This window comes from Aphelocoma coerulescens, chromosome 9, assembly GCF_041296385.1.
Source record: "Aphelocoma coerulescens isolate FSJ_1873_10779 chromosome 9, UR_Acoe_1.0, whole genome shotgun sequence".
Taxonomy (NCBI): Eukaryota; Metazoa; Chordata; class Aves; order Passeriformes; family Corvidae; genus Aphelocoma; species Aphelocoma coerulescens.
Window position 1 is genome coordinate 22,722,306 of NC_091023.1, and position 19,353 is coordinate 22,741,658.

Genomic DNA, 19,353 nt, shown 5'->3' on the forward strand with positions numbered 1-19,353 from the left:
TCACTGCTTTTGTCTCATCACTGGTGGTGGAAGGAAAACCAGAACCTACAAGGATGGTATTTTTCCCAAGGACAAGATGAGCATGAGGCTGGGGAATGATGCTGGAGCAGAACCTGCATTCTCAGACACGTCTAGTAAATGCAGGGTGAGAAAGGCATTTCTTGGGTTACTGTGGCCTATCCCAGTGCAATTTTCTACAAGAAATGAAAAGATTAGAACAAGGCTCCCATGGGATGTGGATAGTTAAAAAGGGTCAGATGATGACCCCAAGCAAAGACCAGCATTTCACAGTATTTCTCTGAGATTTTAACACATAGAGGTCTAATAGAAATGTTTTATTTAAAGTAAAAAGTGTGCACAAATAAAGGGAATGATTACACAACAACGCTCAAGACCATATTCCATATGAAACAGGAAAATAGTAGTGACAATATTAACTAGCAGAGCACCCATAGGAATCCAACTCGCATACAAAAAGGGGGTTACTCCACATAAATACATCATGCTTCTGATGCAGACACGTTCTCCAAAAAAACAAAAGCTACTGCACTGGACTGTTTACACCCAATGTCCCTTCTGAACATTTATGACAGCTACTGTATGCTTAACAATGAAAAATAACAGTTAATATCATGGCACTTTGGAGAAAATTAAAGTTTAAAAATGGATTTACAGTAATTTACTTGTCACTTTGCAACATTCTTAATGGTTAGATATGTAAATAGAAAGAGTATTTTTTCTGTGACATTATAAAAAAACCAATTAACTTTTGTTTTACTCTTCTGTGATGAATAGCAGAAATGCCCTTCCTTACATAAAGCCATTTTCCTTAATACCTCGTAGGAAATTATTCCACTGTAGAGACAAGGCTTTTCTTGTTTGCTTTATATGATTTCCCAGTTTAATATCAGTTATGCCCTGATGTCTAAACTGATCATGTGGGTGCAGGAGTCAGAGGCTAAACAATCACCATTTTAAAACTGCACGTAAGCAGTTCACTTGACCCAAATTAAATGTGCTGAAGTCATTAGCTGCTCTTTAAAAGAAGGTTCACTGTGATATTTTACATTTGAAAAGACACAACTGGAATTTAAGGAAACCTGATTTTTAACAGTAAGGAGGTTCAATGCTTCCCTGAAACTGAAGCCTCTCAAATCATTTCCCAGTTTTGGAAACTCAGCCCAATACTAAAGAGTTTCCTACTCACATTGCAAAGAAAAACATGAACTAAACCTCATACCATGACACCAGTGTGGATTTGTGCAATCTCTCTGCTTGCAGCTGACATGGAAGTGAACAGACATACACCAGAAAACTTGTGCTATGAAACTAGTGTTGCCATACAAGGATTTTCACAGAAAGACACTGGCCAGCAAAAGTCTACTAAAAGCTTCAGGTAATGTTTGCCAGCTTGTGCTTACAGATACTCAGATCTGCTTTCAGTGACACTTAGCTTGTCTTGTGGCTCTTACATAACACAGATTCCTCAGTGTCTCTTAATCCCTTTCCCCCAAAATAATAGTAAAAAAAAAAGTGGTACATTTGGCATTTCTTCAGCCCATCACATTCATAACTACTGCTTTAGCATTAAAAATAAGGATTATCTGTGCTGTATATTACACTGCTTCCTAACATGAAATGTAAGAAACACACCTCCTAGTCCTAGTTTGAACCATTCCTTCAATTGCTTTCTTTGAGCCTGCTACCAACATTTCAGGTTTGATTTTAAGTACAGATCACCATCTCTAAGGGCAGAAGTTATGGGAGTCACTGAGGACAGCACCTATTTTATTCTAGATATGCTTTTTCCACTGGCAAAGTGGAACTCATTCCCAGCAGTGTGGCAGTAAGATAAAAGGAACTGACGTCCTTTTCCAGGCTGTGGCTGTACCGTGTGCAGTTCTGATGCAGTTAAGACAGCAAGTATAAAAGCAATAAATAGTATGAGGTTCAGTATTAGCTGCCCATTACTGCTAAATTATGCTGTACAGATTTTAACTTCTCTAACTGTTAACTGAATTCTTTAATTAAACTGACACTTGATGCCGTGTCCAACCCTTGCTGAAAGGGCCAGGATAGAAAGGCACTCTTTGTATCAGTGTACAATTCCTAGTGTGTGTTTTGGAGCAAAGTCTACCAAGTCTGATATGGAGTTAATAGTCTCCTTCAGGATAGGATCAATATTCCCCATGAAAGCAGAGAGTCTTGACCTATTCAGTGTAAATATCTGCTCTCCTTGCTGTCATTTCAGTCTGAAGGGCACTAACATAGCTCTAATTTCTACGTCTAGAACAGGGATATCAGATGTTTAGAGAGAAGACATTTGGAACTACAGAAGTGATAAGTTCTTACTCATCTTGCTGAAAAATCTGAAATCCTTGAAGGATTATTACATCACCTGATACAATTTGTGTTCATTAAGCACTGAAAACCTTTCCTTGCTCAGAACATTGTACTGGCAAACTATACAGCCAGACCCTTTGTGCAGTCAGGAGCCCCAGAGACCAACTCCTGTATTAAAATTCAAATTTGGCAAAATTGTTAGAAAGTTCTAACATTTTAAATCTGGCAGTTAAAGGTTCAGCACAACAACTGTCCTGGACAACAATCAATACAAAAAGAAAATTCACACTAGGTGGCAAGGGCAGGATGTTGAGTTACTCATTTTATGCAAGTGCATCCAAATGGAGAGATGTTTATCCATGCAGAAACAAATGGAGTAACGATTGGCACAGTTAAGAAATGGAGAATTCAGACACATTCCTCAGCTGACATCAAAAGAGGATTTATGTATTCAAAGCCTTCAAATTCAGACTGGTCAATCTTCTTCACAATATCACTGTTAGGATTAAAAAAGAGTCATTAGTTCAGCAAAACTAAAAAGATAACATTAACTGATAGTTTGACTTAAAATTAAAACCTGTACAGTGGACTGCAGTTGAGAACATTTCCCTTCTCTCTTTCATCTCTCTCTACCTTTACAGTTACCACTGGGTTTTTTTTAACCCCAATAATGGTACCAGAACACAAAACCCCTCAAAAGCAGTGACTGGGCTGCACTCGCTCTCCCACAAAGCAGTCTGCAAGGTTTGCAGTTTTAAAACTGTGCCCTAAACAGACAGTTTTGTAAGGACCTGAAAACATTAGGATGTGATAGATACTGCACCTGCATCAGCAACTTTTCTAGACCTTTTTTGTACAGTCTGTCTTTAGAAAGGGATGAAGAAGGAAGTTGGATTTCAGACCTCATTAAGGTGCACAGGTAACATTTAATATTGACTGTTTGTGTTTACATACTATGTGAATGTTATATAAAACCCTACAAAAATTTGTAAAATGTGAACAACAGCAGCTCAATCACGCTAGAAAGGTCAGGGCTCCTCAAGAGTTAAGAACCACAAATCCACTACCAAAATCAAGCACATTATCATGCCTTTTATAAAGGTTTTTCAGCCAGGATAATCTCACCTGACTACTAACAATGTAAAACACCCAAACAAGCCAAACAAAGCGTCTTCTCTTATCTGAACTTCTTAAAATTCTACATTACTTACTCATCATCTGGAGTGAGCTGCACAGGTTCATTGGTGAATTGGGAATCAAAGTTATCCAGACCAAATTCTCCAGATATATTTGGTTTAAATGGAGGCACCACTTGCTTTTGCTCCATCTAAGAATAAATGCACTTAGTCACACTGAGAATTAGTTACAACCTATTGAATTATTTTTAAACAAGGCTGGAAATTACTATTAAGTTTATTTTTTATACTTTCTACAATCATTCTATTAATCTACTGCACTTACTGTCTGTAAAAGGGATAAAAGATTGTGTATGGTAATTCTGGTACAACATAAATTAAGAACTTAAGGTTTTTGATCTTAAGTTCCTCTCTTAGGCTCAAAACAACTTTGTCAAGCCATCACTGTATGCAAAGAAACTCAGCCATGGCAGTGGGCATTCACCTACCAGATCCCAATCAACATTGCGGAAGAAGGGATGTCCCTGGATATCTGCAAACCCTGTCTGAGGATGGCAGCCCAAGCGTTCCTTTGGATCCTGGGCAAGGAAGAAAATATTTCTAAATGGATGCCACGGTCTACACATGAATAAAATGCCTTTATTACAAATCCCATGAGAGATGAAACACCAAAATTACAAGGAACACTAAAGAACTAGGTTAGGATTATTTATTTTGGAAACTGCTCCGATTTACCCTCTGAAATAGGCAGGAATATACAGAATATAAATGGCTATCCTGCTTTTCTTCATTTTCATTCAGATCTGTTTAAACATACCATAGGTTTCAGAGCAGGCTTTGTAAGATTACTAATGAATTTGATTCTTTCTCCCCACCTTCCCTTGCTCCTCCCTGAACAGACTATGCCAGGAAATCACACTGGGGCAGTAACTGCAGTTCCTGGTAAGTAGTGTGGAAAGAAGGTTATTTTAGTAAGACAATTCCATCTCCATGTACACACATGCACACACTACCAGGGAGTTGTAACAGTGTGCAGTGAACAGTGTTACTTTCTTAGAATAACTTTACCAAATCTGGTTTCTCCTGTATCTCTTTCTTCCCACTCACATAACACTCACTAAAAGCCAGCAAGTGCTTGGACTCATCATCCACTACCACACATGCACCTTCTGACTCCCAGGCTAGAGAGCTTCCAGCAAGCAGCGAGCACATCCTGCCTCTGCATCTCGCTCCATGAAGTCATCAGAAGCTGTCCAAGTGATTTGCTAAGCTGCTTCTCTCAGAACCAAAATAAATCTGGTAAGTTTGTTCAATTCTCCAGCTTAATGAAATCACTTGGAGCATTTCCATGCCTTTCACTTTGAAACTTACACACAATCCCAGCCTGAGAACCAGGAGCTTCAGATTTTAAGAGAAGTATCTAGAATAGGGCCCCCAGCCCCACTGAAATTGTGCTTTAGGCTCTCATCTTTTCTACCCTGTTTCTGTATGTGGCAGATAAAGTACATCAGCTCTTACCTTGTTAAGGAAACTCTTTAGAACACCTGCTGCTTTAACAGAGAGGGATCGGGGAATTCGGATCTGTTTTTCCAAAATTACTGCAAGAAAACAAGGTTCCTATCAGCCTTTGCATCTTTGTAGTTAGTTTAAAGGTTACGTGGAAGCAAAGCACTGAAGTGTAGAACACCTATGGTACTTACCTTGGAAGAGATAATCCTCTGTGTTCTGATCAGGGTTGTCAGAGCTCCCAACGATGTCAAACGGTGACCGGCCCGCCATCATCTCAAACATCAGCACACCAAGGGCCCACCAGTCCACGCTGAAGCCTGGAATTCAGGAGAGAAAACACCACATTTCACAACAAAAATACCAACACCTCTGGGGCTGAAAACAGACAGAGAAGAACGAGTTCAAAAATGTAAATATTGCCAGTTCTCCAATTATCTGAATAAAGGAGAGATAACGGCTGTACCAGACATTACGTGGATCATTACGTAGACAACAGGAGGAGATGCTGTACAGAGGAAATGCAAAGAGTTTAAAGGTTGGTGTTAAGACCTTAACAAAGGTTTAGATAATATTTAAGCCTAGTCATTACTAGCCAACAGTGCATTATCCAGGGTGGGAGATAAGGCTAAGGAGGAACTATGTGAGTCTTAATAGCAGCAAGTCAGTCATTCATGGAGCAAAGCTTATCTCCCCTACTATTCACTGCTACAGGAAATCCCAGTAGCCAGGCTGGGGCTCACACAGGCTGGCTGGCCTAGCAAGCTTGTGATAAGCAGGAATATCTGAAGCCAGTATGAAAGAGACATTTGACTGAAATAAGATGGTAGATTAAAAAAAAAATATGTAAAGGGACATCTACTATCTAGGCCTTTTGCAATGAATTTATATCTAATCTATCATTGCTGCCAAATGTAAAGCTCCAGAACCAAACACAATGCCAGACTGCAAGTATATCATTAGTAGTACCTAAAATAGTTTATAAACAATAATAAATTTGGAAGACTCAAGCTATTCTTCTAGACTGGTCAAAAGAATTTAAAATGTGGAATGCAGAGTATCTTATTTGCTTTGTATGAAGTTTTCTGCTCTTCCTTTGAAGGCTTTATTTACTTTTTCAGACAGGATGTTGAATTAAGACTGATTATGTGTCTAATAGAGATTTTTACTTTCTACTGATAAACAACTCCAGTAAGAAGAGATAAGGTGAAAGTTATAAAGTAGCATCAAGAAATTCCATTTACCATAATCCTCTCCCCGGAGAATCTCAGGTGCAATATAGTTTGGAGTTCCACAGAATGTGCTGGTTGTGTCACCAGGCCTCAGCCCTTCCTTTAGGAAAAGATGGGAAGAAAATATTTTACAGTTAACTGAAGATGCCACACTCCTCTGTTAAGAGCTTTACTTTGAATTAATTTAAGTCTTGAATAACCAGCATAATGGCAATTCCATGGCAAAGTCAAACCCGTGCTCCAGTGTCTTTGTAGTGACAAAAGTTTTCCCAGAAGAAATGGGCAGTGCCACAGAATCCAAACAGGAGCAAGTGACTGATAATTTCAACCTCTTTTGAAATCACCTTATCCTGACTATTTCAGCCAACCCCTCCCAGACAAGTTGATCCAGAAGCTTTATAAAAACATAAACAGTACATGCAAGTGTGGTCTGTGCACTCTGGCATTTGCCTTTTCTCCACATGTGGAAGTGAAATGAATATACAGCCTGTGTGCACTGTGTACAAAGAGATAACTTGAAAATTCACTTTTTAAAGTCTCAGCATCTTTTAATTTATAGCATTTCTTAATTGTTGATTTTCCTGGTTAGCAAAAAACTAGATCTTACCTTGCACATGCCATAATCTGTGAGTTTAATATGACCTTCAGAATCTAGGAGCACATTATCCAGTTTTAAATCCCTGTAGATTATCCCTCGCTCATGTAAATAGTTCAATGCTAGACTGATTTCAGCAGAATAAAACCTAGTGTAAAAAGAAATATTGATTACTTAAGTAATCAAAACCCAAAGCTCAATAACACAGTCTTGGTAGTATGATATTTTCTATACATAATCCCAAGTATTCTATTCTTTTTCCACAGAGAAGTGGCAAATTGTTTATAATCACGCAAATGTTTCTATGCACTTCAAAAATTGTTTTTAGTTAATAGTAATGTCTACTGCAATCATCCCTTTTATCTCACCATCTGAGATTAAGCATATGCACCAAGAACTCAGCATTTGCCTGGACAGCTGGTAGTGGCTGTTGTACAAGAAACACATTGATATCATTAGACATTAAAAAAAAACCTGCAAAACTGTTTTTCTAGAAAAAAAATAGCAGACTGAAGTCATACAGAGTAATGCCAATGCGAACAGCATCTGAATGCTATTACAGTTCCTTCTTGAAACACAAACACAGTGGCTCGCAGCAGCAAAAGGAGGGTGCAGTTTCACATTTCTTAAATCCTTAACATCTGGAGAGGCTTTGCTGGCTCATCCCTCATAATCTCTGCACTGCTGCACTGTGTCAGAAAACCACTGCTTTGATGCAAGAAATGTGGAATGAGACACACCTGGCATGTTCCTCTGGCAGCTTCCTCTGCCTCTGCATATGGAACATCAGATCTCCTCCATTGACATACTCTATAACAAAGAATAACCTGGAACACACAGGATTGTTACAAATGATTGTGTGCACGGCTGAAAGAGGTGTGAGATGTTACAGGTCTGTTGTAGAACACTGCCCATTCCGCCCTACCCATCTCTCTGGCACCAGGCTGGTTTCACCATTCCCCTCCCCGCCCCCACCACTCCTTGAATAAATTTCCAAAGTTAAAAATCAAGTATACAAAGTCTCTCTAGGTAATTCCTTCATTGTTAAAGGAATGTAAGTAATCCTTCCCATACTCCTCATCCATTACAGGTACTGCTTGTCATTACTACACATGTGACTGTATAGAGCCACATCAGTTTCTATGCACAAACCAAAAAAAAAAAATTAAAATCTAATTTTCCTTCCTGATCCCTTTAGTCTCCTTTGTTTGTGCTTAATACAGTAAGTGTATTACAAATACTCTTTCTTCTCACTTCCCTCCACTAGCTTGTCACCTTTTTGAAACAGCAAGGATACTGTTCAAATATACAATAGCTGTATTTTATATGTTCTTAAAGTTATTACTGTATAGAATAGAAAAATAATCGTTTTCATCTCTATTACTCAGTTTTCCTTTTGAAAACTCAGACTCTATTTTCTGAGATTCATCTTCAGAGAATCCAGGCAAGTTTGAGACAATTATTCCTCAGTTTTTGTACTTCTGATTTTCACCTCCTCATGCCTTTTTTCCTTCTATGTTCGCTTCTACCACATATTCTCAATCCTTTTTTTTCCTACTAGCTGCACTTCTCTTCCTTTCCAGAATCCTCCCCACCACATCTACCAGTACTCTACAGTATTCTTCTGCATCTTCCCCATCTGAAAACCTTAGATGCACATGGCATTTGGATCATAAAATACTACAACCGTTTACAAAACACTGACTTTGCTACCTAACACTTTATGCTTTAAATAGGCCTTTGAGATGCCTGATAGGATGAGGTATTTTTAGTAAGATTGTCTTATTATTAATTTATGACCTTTACCTGCTTTCTGTCTGGAAGCAAGAGTGCAGTCCGACCAGAAAGGGATGATTTGAGGCCTGTTCAAAGACGTGTTTCTCCGTCTGAACCCAATCAATATCCTATTTTTTGAAGAAAAGTGACATTCAGAAAAGGACTGTTGCACTTCTTAGGTCAAGTATTAATGACAATTAGCAGGAAGACACAAAAGGGCTTTGCTGTCCTTGTTTTACTTGCAAGAAATTAAATATTCTATAGTTCTGAAATGTGAAGCAACAGCTGACAGCATACTTTCTTTTTCCTGAATGTTCCTTACTCTTAGCCTCACTGTGTAACCACCTTGGGAATGAAAACACGCTGATCTATAGAAGATAAACTGGTGCAGGGAAATGTAAAATAGCACCAAGAAATGCAGAAGGAATCAATGGTAGACTGAGAAATAAATGCAAATCTCTTGGACAGCAAGCCACAGTCACTTCAATCATTTCAGAGTAGCCTAAAGAAACCCAAGGGAAATCCTCAGTAACAAGAGGTTTTCAGCGGTTTAATAGTGCAATTTCTGACATGTTTTTACTAATCACTGTGCAAAAATTGTTAAGATGGGAGTCTGATTTAACAAGCAATTAAAATAACATGGTGAGATTTCTTTGTGACAAAAACCCAGACTTGAACATATGAAAATCAGACTCCACCTGGTTACCTGCCTTGTGAACCTCCTATAGAGCAGTACCAAAAAACCACGTGTAGAATTCTCATTGAGTGCTGCAGCCCAGACCTGGCTCCCACCTCGTGGGGGACATTGGAGCTGTCTGGAAGAGCTGCCCAATTCACTGAGAACACCTTGCCCACCTCATCATCGTTGACGAGCTCCTTCTTCACCACTTTCATGGCATAAATGCGCTCGGTTTTCTTCAGCCGAACCAGCAGCACCTTGGCATAGCTGCCCCTTCCAATGACTCGGAGCAAATCGAAATCCTGCAGGCCCAGACTGGAGGAAGCTTTGCCACTTTCCCTAATGCTCATTGCCTGTGGATAAAGATGCACTGAAATGAAAAAGCAGCCTTGCCACTGTCAGCAACTGCAAAAGTCAGCATGTCAAACATTTCAAAATGAATATAAACAAGTAATTCAATTAACACTTGTTATCTTAAGACTGTACTGTCCTGGAAAGGAATGTGCTGGGAAACAAAGGAGGCAAAGGAGACTTGGCAGATAAGAAACAAACCAAACTGGAAGAATTTGGAACACTTTCTAAATCAAAGCACATCTCAACTCAAGGTTCAAAATAAATCAGCGTGCCAGCCATACATGCACACGTCTCAGGAGCAACCTAAATGTGCCCTTTGTGCTAATTTTCAGCTTGTGACAAATTAAATTACTAAAATCTTGAAATTGAGACACACAGGCTTTAAGATCTCCAATGAACCTCATGGGTTCCCTCCAACTTCAGATACTCTGTGATCCTGTGTAGAGAGTTAGCCTGGTTAAGATATTTTACCTCTTTTTCTTCACCAACGTGGTCTAAGCTCTCATGACTCGAGGGATTGTATGGAATCACTGGAGGTGCAAGAAAAATCTATTAGAACAATGAAACACAACAGGATTTTCTTCTGCCTTAAAATTTCCACATTCAGAGAAACACAGTTTAAATGTTTCTATTTCAAGAATTCAAAACCAATAGGTTTGCATTAGGATCATCACTCTGATTGCCACAAGAATAAACATGTTTGGCCACCACTCCAGCAGAAGCTCTGCTACTGCTGTTAAGGGTTCAGGTTTTTTTGCTTGATCAGGGCATTTGAAGTACTCAGCTTACTAAAATGTAACTGATAGCCTACATTCTTCTTGTTTTAATCAAGTTTCTGAAACTGATAAGATATACAATACTGGAATTTTTACATTTATATCCCCCTTAGCATGAAGAAGCTGTCTTACTTTTTGTATTCTATAAAAAGTAAAGAGGGGTTTTTAAAATAATTTTACTTCAAAGTTCACTTTTCAGCAACTTACAGTAATTTAGAGAAAAAAATTATTGATCTTACCTGTTTCTACATTATCTGAATGCACTGATGATGGATCCATAGGCATTATTGGTTCCTGCAAACATAGATAGGATTTTTGTAATAGACTGTCCAAGTGTCAGACACTTGGACAATAAATTAAATCAAGGACTCCTGAGGAATATAATCTAGCTACTTTTTAACTTGATTAGTCAACATAGTTACTAAAACATACACAATGAAATAAACCACTGCATTCTTTATTTTCCCTATTTTCTGGAAGTTATGACATGGTTCCAAAAGCTGCAGAAGTGACAACTTGGTACAAGAGAGAAAGAAATACAGGAGATGAGAAGTGAGATAGAAAAACTGAAGTCCTTCAGCAGTATACATACTAGTCAAAAGAATTCCCAAAATATGGACTTGCAGCTGTCTGTTTTATTAAACCAGGAGCAGTTAACAATCTCAATCTTTCTCAGGACTTAAGAACTGAAGATAATTGAATTTCTTGGGAGAAAATTTCTGCACTTCAGATTCCTTTGCTGTAAATGGGAAATAATCCAATAACGTATCAGATATTTAGAGAATTTACTCTACCTGTAGTCCATTCTGAAGATGTAAAATAGCGTGTGCGTGCATATGTACACACTATGTAACATCCCTGTGAACAATGGGATAAATGTCCCTCATATGTGACAAAAGAAAAACATCAGATCTGCAGATTAGACTCCTGTCTTGCTACTAAGTTGCAACTCTGCTCCTTGAATCCCAAACTTTCTCGCAAAAGTCATGGTAACCATAAAAATGATGTTTCAACCACTGCAATTATTTGCAGGCTGCAGCCTGAAAACCAATAGTATAAAATGGGGGGGGGTTATTTGTTTGATTGGTTGGTTGCTGCTTTTCCCAGGTAACTTTTCAGGACAATTTTACTTACTGGCTGTAGTGTATGTCGGCCACATTCAATATTGACAAGTTTGTGACACTTCTTGTGAACGAGGAGTTTGCAGTTGATGCACTTGTACCCCTGGCGCCCCAGGCCCCATATCCGGTCAGTGCAGATGGCACAGTGAGCTCTCTGCAATCAGAAACCAACAAAACTCTAATTAAAGAGCAAAACTAAACAATAAAAACTCTCCAGCCACACGTGCATTAACCAAGCTCATCTCCTCAACTCTCTGTAGGTGAGTCCTTACAGAGGAAGGCAGGAGAGCAGAAGCTTCAACACCTTAAACAGCCAGACAACGTGAATGGGAAGATCAACACTCGCTGAAGGACATTCACAAAACAACTCCAAAGATCCATGAAAACAGGGTGCCTACAGAAGCAAGAGTGGAAACTGATTTAACTATGGTGCCTTGACAGCCTTTAACCCAGATGAGGTCAAAAAACAACAACAAAAAAAGCTGAAGTCAGACATGAGGATGCTCAAGATGAAGTTTAGTGGAGACAATCTCAAGCATTAAGCACACAATACACTAAGCTTAGAGAAGAAGGAAAGATTATTGAAGCTGTCAAGGGACCTGACTTACCCAAATATTTTGGGTTTGGTTTTTGCTGCTGCTGTTTTAAACACAGCAGAGCCTTCTTGGTCCTTAGCTAATTCTATCTGACCGTTGCTTCCTGAAAACATTCTGAATGGTTTGCTATTTTCAGTAGATTACATGGCACCAGAAACAGGCTGCCTGGAGAAATATCACAGCTTTCTCCTCTAAAAGTCATGAAAGAAAAGTCTGTGCTTATCATAAGCAAGTTCAGACCATTTTACTCCCAGAAGCTGAAAAACTGAAAACCTACTTTTAGCCATCTTATACATTCCAGTTTGCACTCTAGGAAGATTTTAAGTGAACACAGGAGTTTTAATATTATGTTTTCAGAGTATATGTACAGTGAATTGCAACCAATTTGTTTTGTTTTTTTCTATTTTAAGCTCCTGACAATTTCATATTGATTAGGTCTCCTGAAAATACAGGATTACCAAAAGTGTATAGACAAACAACAAAAATGAGAATAAAACTACCTGATAACTTTTCAAGGCAGTGGCATCATCATTATCAAAGTAAGACATCCCTGTATCATGGCTTTAAGTACCCAACAAGAGTCTCACCCTGTTAAATCGTTTGGCTTGGAAAGTGTGACCATTTGCACAATAGAGCTTTCGCCACCGGCGGGCGCCTCGGCGATAAATGGACTCTAAGAGGAAAAACACAGGATTATATCCAGACAAATACAAATACAGAACTACAACATCTTCTCCTGGAGGTTTCTGTGTAGAGTGACTTGCAGAGTAAAGTTTCATTCCTACACCTTACAGAAACAGAGGAATGTTCCAAGTATCTTTTTCTTTTTTTTAAGTTTTGGAGAAAATTTGAAGTAGAATAATCCTGATCAACTCAAAGTTAATTCTGATCTTCCGAAGTTAAAAGGAACAGTGAGTCAAGAAAAGGAAATTGTCCAAACAATACAAGTGCTTGTGTGCAAAGTATACACCTCAACTTGGGGAGGAGCTGTGGGGAAGGGAAAGGAGGAAGGAAGGTGAATTTTGGGAGCACGTCCTGATTTATAAGATTGATTGACATATACTCCAGTGTTTTAAATCCATAGCTGCCACTATTTTTTTTTTTAACTATTACTTTAATTTTTCATTACTTGAGGCATGTCAGAAGACAAAACTGAAAAACTACACTGAGCTGTAAATCTCTTTCTGATTCAGTCTGCAACCTCATTTTTCGGATAACCAGCATTACCCATTCTGCCCAAGTTAATTTTTAAACATGCACATTTACATTTGTCAGAGATTTGGATATCAAGCTGACAGATGTGTCAGTGCATAACATACACACACTCTTTTACAAAACTTTAGGACTGAGGGGAAATCACCTCTTTAATGTCTAGAACATTAGTTAACACAAGAGAGGTTTTTGGAGAATCCTCCTGAATTTCAAATGAATTAACCACGGCTCTGTAAATGGTGACACAAGTCGTTATCATTGGTTACAAGCCTCTGCTCACAGTTGTCAGCCAGCAATCTGGCAACTCCCAAAAAGACAGGAATAGGATAAAAAACTGTCATGATAGAAGAGGCAAAAGCAAGGAAAGCAGAGTGACATGGGTAGTTAACAGGAATGTGAAATGCTGATTAACAATGATTCAGAAGTGACAAACATTAAGTTTAGCAGGACTTTCTATTCCTTCTAAATATTTGATTTGTACAGATTTGCATTATTAATATTCATAACTGCGGGATGCCAAACCAAACATCAAAATCTGTTAAAACAGGAAATCACATTTTCTGTATTCCTTAACTAAAATGCCTACTTACTATCTTCTCCTGGACAAGGCATGCCAGGCCGCTCTGGGACACAAGGAAATACTGCAAGAAAGACATTAACTTCTGATTAGCTTTTTATTTCAGACAGAAAATAAATCTTTGGGCTAAATACAACACTCCTGAAAGGCATTCAACCATCTAGAGAACAGCATTGAAGAACAGAACTGTTTAAGAACAGGTGAGCTGCAAGGCATCACAAAGCCCTTTTGCTGGGCATAGCAATGACATACACGAGAAATACAAGCAAAAAGCAGAAAAAATCAAGTTATTTCTTAAAGAAAGTAACTAGAAAAAGCAATGATTTTGTTTTCTCATGTGACCAATCTTCACAGTTAGTCAAGATTTCCGAACATTATAAATGTATTATGTGACAGTGTCCTAACAGTTACATAGGATGTTGACTATGTAAGTCTTTTTTTTTTTTCACAGTTTATTTAGCTTCAGTAACCATCAGGGAGAAGTATACCTGTGGAGAGACAGCCCTGGTGCCAGTTTAATCAGAAGCTTATCAGGCACAAAAAATAATGGAGAAAGGGCAGATCAAAAATTCAAGTAATATGTACAGAAGCAGTGAAACATATCTACAAATGGATTATATTCTTCCCCTTTTTAAAACTCTCTGTGGGAAGCTGCCAAGCTGTCTTTTCCTTTCAAATGGGCTGACGACAAACTAGATTTTTTGCATCTTTTTAAGAGCAGGAGCCTGTTAAGACACTGTAGTGTAACACAGCAACACTTCATAATGATCACTTTTCTGCTCTAACCTCTGATAAACCAAGACCAACCTTCTACTGGTAAAAAGTTACAAATAGCTAGAAAAATATTCTGCAGAAGCTGCCAAAACAGACATATAACCCTGAAGAATAAAAATTGAACAATTACACATTAAACAGGGGCATAATAGTATTAATTTTAAAACTGAAGTACTTAATTTTAGAAAAGTCAAACTTTTCATTAATCTGGTATCACAAATGGAGCTCATTAACTTTTTTTCCTAACAGAGATGCTGCTCTAAAGCACTTATCCATAATCAACTTCAGGATAATATATACATCTAATAAATAAATAAATTGTACTTATCTCTTCTACCATTCACTGCCAGCAAGTGTATGAAGGCACTTGGGCTGAATGAATGAAAAGACAGGGGCTGGGTTTCATGAATAATCTAACAGCAAAGTATATTTTCCTCCCTTAATTTAATAAAGAAGAGCTAAAAGTACAGTGAATGGTCATCAGCATCCCTCGACAGGATGGCCACAGGCCTGAAGGGAGAAGGCTGCCAAAAGCACAGGCAATGCAAGGTAAGAATTCCACTCATTCACAGGTACTAACACGAGCAGCAGTAAATTTCAGTAAATTTCACCTACCATGGATCAGAAGTTCTGAATCCTTGTTTAGTTCATACAACCGAAAGGCCTCTTCTAACTCCAGCTGAGAGGAAACCGTACATGGATCTCCTGTGGAAAGGAAACAGAACAACACAAAACTCAACCCAATTAGTTCCATACCATTCAGGAGTTCCCTCACAGTTGGTTCCAAGATAATTATTGTAGCAAAAATCCAATATTCTCAAATGTGGTAGTATTTCTTTTTAACACTCTTCAAAGAGTACATCTGAAAATAGTCATATTGAATTCTTCCAGGGAAAATAAAAATATGGGATATCCCCAAGATGTGAGCAGATCATAATAACAAACCATCATTGCTACAAGCATGGTTACACATTATTTCAGTACAGGAGGTGCAGGCTGTATTCTAGCACCTAAAAACCTTATAAGGTTACCTTTCATTTCATGGTTTTTTAATTAGAACTGAGTCAATTCTATTTTCACAGCTGCTTCAGCACTGCCAAGACTTGCACCAGGAGCTGCAAAAGCAGTCAGTGCTCAAGTCTCTCCTCAAACCTCAATGGAAACTTTTGACAAATAACATAATCTAAGTATGACACCCCATTTTTCTGATTTGTAACTACTACTTTCACACTCACAGGGCTATTTGAAATAAAATCTTTTAAAGAAAGGACCCCAAGGCAGAAAAAAGTGGGAGCTGGTTGGCTTTCTTATTTTTTTTAGCAAAACCGTTGCAGTTTTGTTGACCATTTGTGATGGTGCAGACTAAATTATATGCCAAATCCTTGATGATAAAGTTTCTCAAACAAGACTGCGTTCTCTTTGGTGTCTGATGCAGATTAGTAGCATTATAAAAAAATTAGTCCCCTAAAAGAATAAGCCTTTTTCAAAATAATACTGTAACCGAAACATTTTTAAAACAATATTGTCCCAGTCATCACTGCTCCAAAGAAAGAAAATACTTTGTTATTAGCTTAACTTCTTTCCCCTCTTTTCATCTACACAAGATGCTCTGTGCAAGAACAAGGGATTTATTTCTGCATGCTCACCCTCCAGCATGAGCACAAGTTTATTTTTAGCCCAAATCCCATACAGCGAGTCTGCCTTTCTGTATTTCTAATTTTTAACAGAAATATTACTTTCCATGTCTTTAAGTGGCAAACTGGTTATGGGTAACCAATCTGGAAGAAGGCAGAATAATTTCCATCCCAGCTAAACTGGATCCAATCTGGAAATTTTACTGCTTTGAGTCCTCAGTCCATACCACAGTTAGAAAGTTCGCATACAACAGACTCTCAGCTATTCTCTTTGTGTTTTATACGGCAAGGTTTCTAAATTAATCCAGGCACTGCTAAGGCTTTTCAGTGGAATCACACACCCAGCAGCCGGGGGTATTTAAACTCAGCCCCCAGAAGTTTTTCCAGATAATTTGTTTTGTTTCTAATGTATCACAATGCATTTGTTTCTAATGTATCTTCCCCCAGAACAGGAAGGACATGGACCTGATGGAGCCAGCCCAGAGGAGGCCACCAAGTTGATTAGAGGGATGGAGGACTCAGCTGTGAGGAATGGCTGGGAGAATTGGGATTGTTCTGCCTGCAGAAGAGAAGCTTTGGGGTGACCTAATTGTGGCCCTCCAGTGCCTGAAGGAGCCAACAAGGAAGGTGAAGAGAGACTGTTTACAAGGGCCTGGAGTGACAGGACAGGGGAAATGGCTTCACTGACAGAGAGTAGGTTTAGATCGGATATCAGGAAGAAATGCTTCCCTGTGAGAGCACGGGGAAGACCTTGTGTGACCCTGGCACAGGGTGCCCATAGAAGCTGTAGCTGCCCCATCCCTGGAAGTGTCCACGGCCAGACTGGATGGGGCTTTGGGCAGCCTGGTCTTGTGGAAGGTGTCCCGCACGTGGCAGGGGGTGGAATGAGATGATCTTAAAGGTCCTTCCAACCCAACCCATTCTGTGATTCTATGCATTCTATTCTATTGCTAAAGTATCAGTAATAAATGTAAATGGTCCATTTTCAGTGTTCTGTCTTTATTGTTTTCTGCACATCAAAATCCTAAAGATGAGTCTTTGAAGCCACCTACAGTCATTTACCACCAAACCACTCCCCCCAACAGCTGGATACCTGGACACCACAGTGCCCACCCACGGCACAAACATACACAGTGCAGAGCAGGGTGGGAGGAGGAGGAACAATTGTATTTACTCAGACTCACTATGGGAATCAACAAACTAGTTTTTCTTCTTTTGTTTCCAACACCTGTGCAAACAGTTCTGTGTTTCCTTTTGGCAGAAGCAAAAGAGGGTCTCAAGAACAAGCAAACTCAGAACAGAAGGTTTATAGACATCTCTTTCAATGACCTTGAGTAGTACAAATTTTGCAGTCAAAGACAACTGGGACACATAGGAAAATACTTACTTTTGAGTTATATACTGAGAAACAACAGACTGAAGTGACACACAAGGCCAGGGTTCATCCCACAGGATGTTTCAGAAAGCAGAGTGAAGCTGAACTGACCATATACGGAAAAAATAGAAATTTCTCTAAAATCTAATCAAGTTCATTCTGTTTCCCAGTTGCATCTGAGGATTTTGGAGATGACTCCACTCAATTAAATTAGATCAGTCTTTGTGTGCCATTACCTCTATGAAATCAGAGTAGTTATACATGATGGCCTCATATTGCAAAGGCATTTACTATATGACAAATCAAAACCTTAGTGACCAGGTAAATCCAGTTTAGTCAGGAAATAGTGATGTCCCAGACCCCTTATCTTCTCTTACATTACAAAGAGCATGAGTAATAGTGTAACAAGTACCAGCCCACAGCACATACCTTTCCTCATGCTACTGTTAAACAGCAAACTTCAGTTTTGGTGAAGAGGATGTGATATAGGAATTTTCCAGTAAAGAAAAACAGGTTTCTAGAAAGAATATCAACTGAAAACACTACAGAGTGGTGCTGAGAGAGGAGGCAGGGGGCTTGGCAAGAAGCCATGCATTGTACATGCAAGAATTATTCACAATAAAGACAGGAGGATTTGTTTTAAACACACTCCTCATTGGCAGATTAACTTTTTCTCCCCTGACATTAAACTGTAAGTCAACGATTAAAGCAAACATGGATTGCTTGTGAAAATCAAATCCTATGTGAACACATGAAAATAATTCAGTCAAACTGCAGCCTTGCTTTTTCTTTTATAAAACTATCTCTAATTAAAGAGCAGAAATTGAGACAGAACAAACTCTGGCTTCAGGTAAATTATTGAATCAGTACAAAATGTTTATTAAAAAATTATATATCTACTTCTTACTATGACTGACACTGCAAACTCCTCTACAGTGACGAGTCCATTATCTTCCTGATGATAAAACAACACAGCCAGCTTATTATAAAGTAAATGTTCAACTCCCAGTAGCTCTGCTGCACAGTTCAGTCATAAACATTGCTCATTTTACTGTACTGCATCTGCCTGGTATAAATAACTTTGGAATGATGAGGGGAAGAAAAAACCCCACCTGCTCAGACTCCCAAGACCACGTAATCTTCAACACACCTGCCTACATGGCACTTCCAAAAACCAGCTTTGCTCCATGTTTAACTTTAAGCTCTGAATAAATTGGCAGTAGCCCAGTTTTAAACGGGAGGAAACAGTTCTATAAGCACCATTTATGCTGATGACTGCATGCAAACACCAACCACAGCCAACAAATCACTGCACACTGCAGCCTTTTATGTACTGCATCAGCTAAAATAACTCCACAGCAATCTCATAATTCAGAGGGCTCTTCGTTGTAGCTGTAGCTCAAAACTTACATGTAGAATGAACTAATTCCACTGAGAAAACAGAACCTACAAATAACGTTTAAAAAAAATTACTACTGTACACACACAGCTCAACGGACGACATCTGTTAACAGGGAGAACACACTGGACTTCTTTTCATCCAAGGTAAACTTTAAGATGGATAATGTAAGCACTAGAGATGAAGAGTTCTCAGTCAAGGTTGTCTCTGCACTTTGATGAAAAGTTACTACATGTCATTGGTATTTAGAAAAAGTTTTATTAGCAGC

The 19,353-nt window shown here is 38.7% G+C and overlaps 1 protein-coding gene across 4 annotated transcripts in view; it reads right to left on the minus strand.

Moving 5' to 3' along the window:
• Window positions 1-320: 320 nt before the first annotated feature.
• The window catches only part of PRKCI (protein kinase C iota), a 28,720-nt gene continuing 9,687 nt past the window's right edge, over window positions 321-19,353 (minus strand). For 3 of the 4 annotated variants that reach the window (XM_069023886.1, XM_069023884.1, XM_069023885.1), the window contains exons 3-18: window positions 15,293-15,382; window positions 13,917-13,967; window positions 12,702-12,787; window positions 11,532-11,672; window positions 10,637-10,691; window positions 10,093-10,151; window positions 9,444-9,620; window positions 8,619-8,716; window positions 7,553-7,639; window positions 6,825-6,960; window positions 6,230-6,317; window positions 5,180-5,305; window positions 4,998-5,077; window positions 3,968-4,057; window positions 3,555-3,670; window positions 321-2,839 (exon numbers count right to left, since the gene is read on the minus strand). In XM_069023886.1, coding sequence (XP_068879987.1) covers window positions 2,752-2,839; window positions 3,555-3,670; window positions 3,968-4,057; window positions 4,998-5,077; window positions 5,180-5,305; window positions 6,230-6,317; window positions 6,825-6,960; window positions 7,553-7,639; window positions 8,619-8,716; window positions 9,444-9,620; window positions 10,093-10,151; window positions 10,637-10,691; window positions 11,532-11,672; window positions 12,702-12,787; window positions 13,917-13,967; window positions 15,293-15,382 — 1,568 coding nt within the window. In that variant the 3' untranslated portion in view covers window positions 321-2,751. Of the gene's footprint in view, window positions 2,840-3,554; window positions 3,671-3,967; window positions 4,058-4,997; window positions 5,078-5,179; window positions 5,306-6,229; window positions 6,318-6,824; window positions 6,961-7,552; window positions 7,640-8,618; window positions 8,717-9,443; window positions 9,621-10,092; window positions 10,152-10,636; window positions 10,692-11,531; window positions 11,673-12,701; window positions 12,788-13,916; window positions 13,968-15,292; window positions 15,383-19,353 lie in introns of those variants that run through there. The other variant, XM_069023887.1, reaches the window with a different exon arrangement.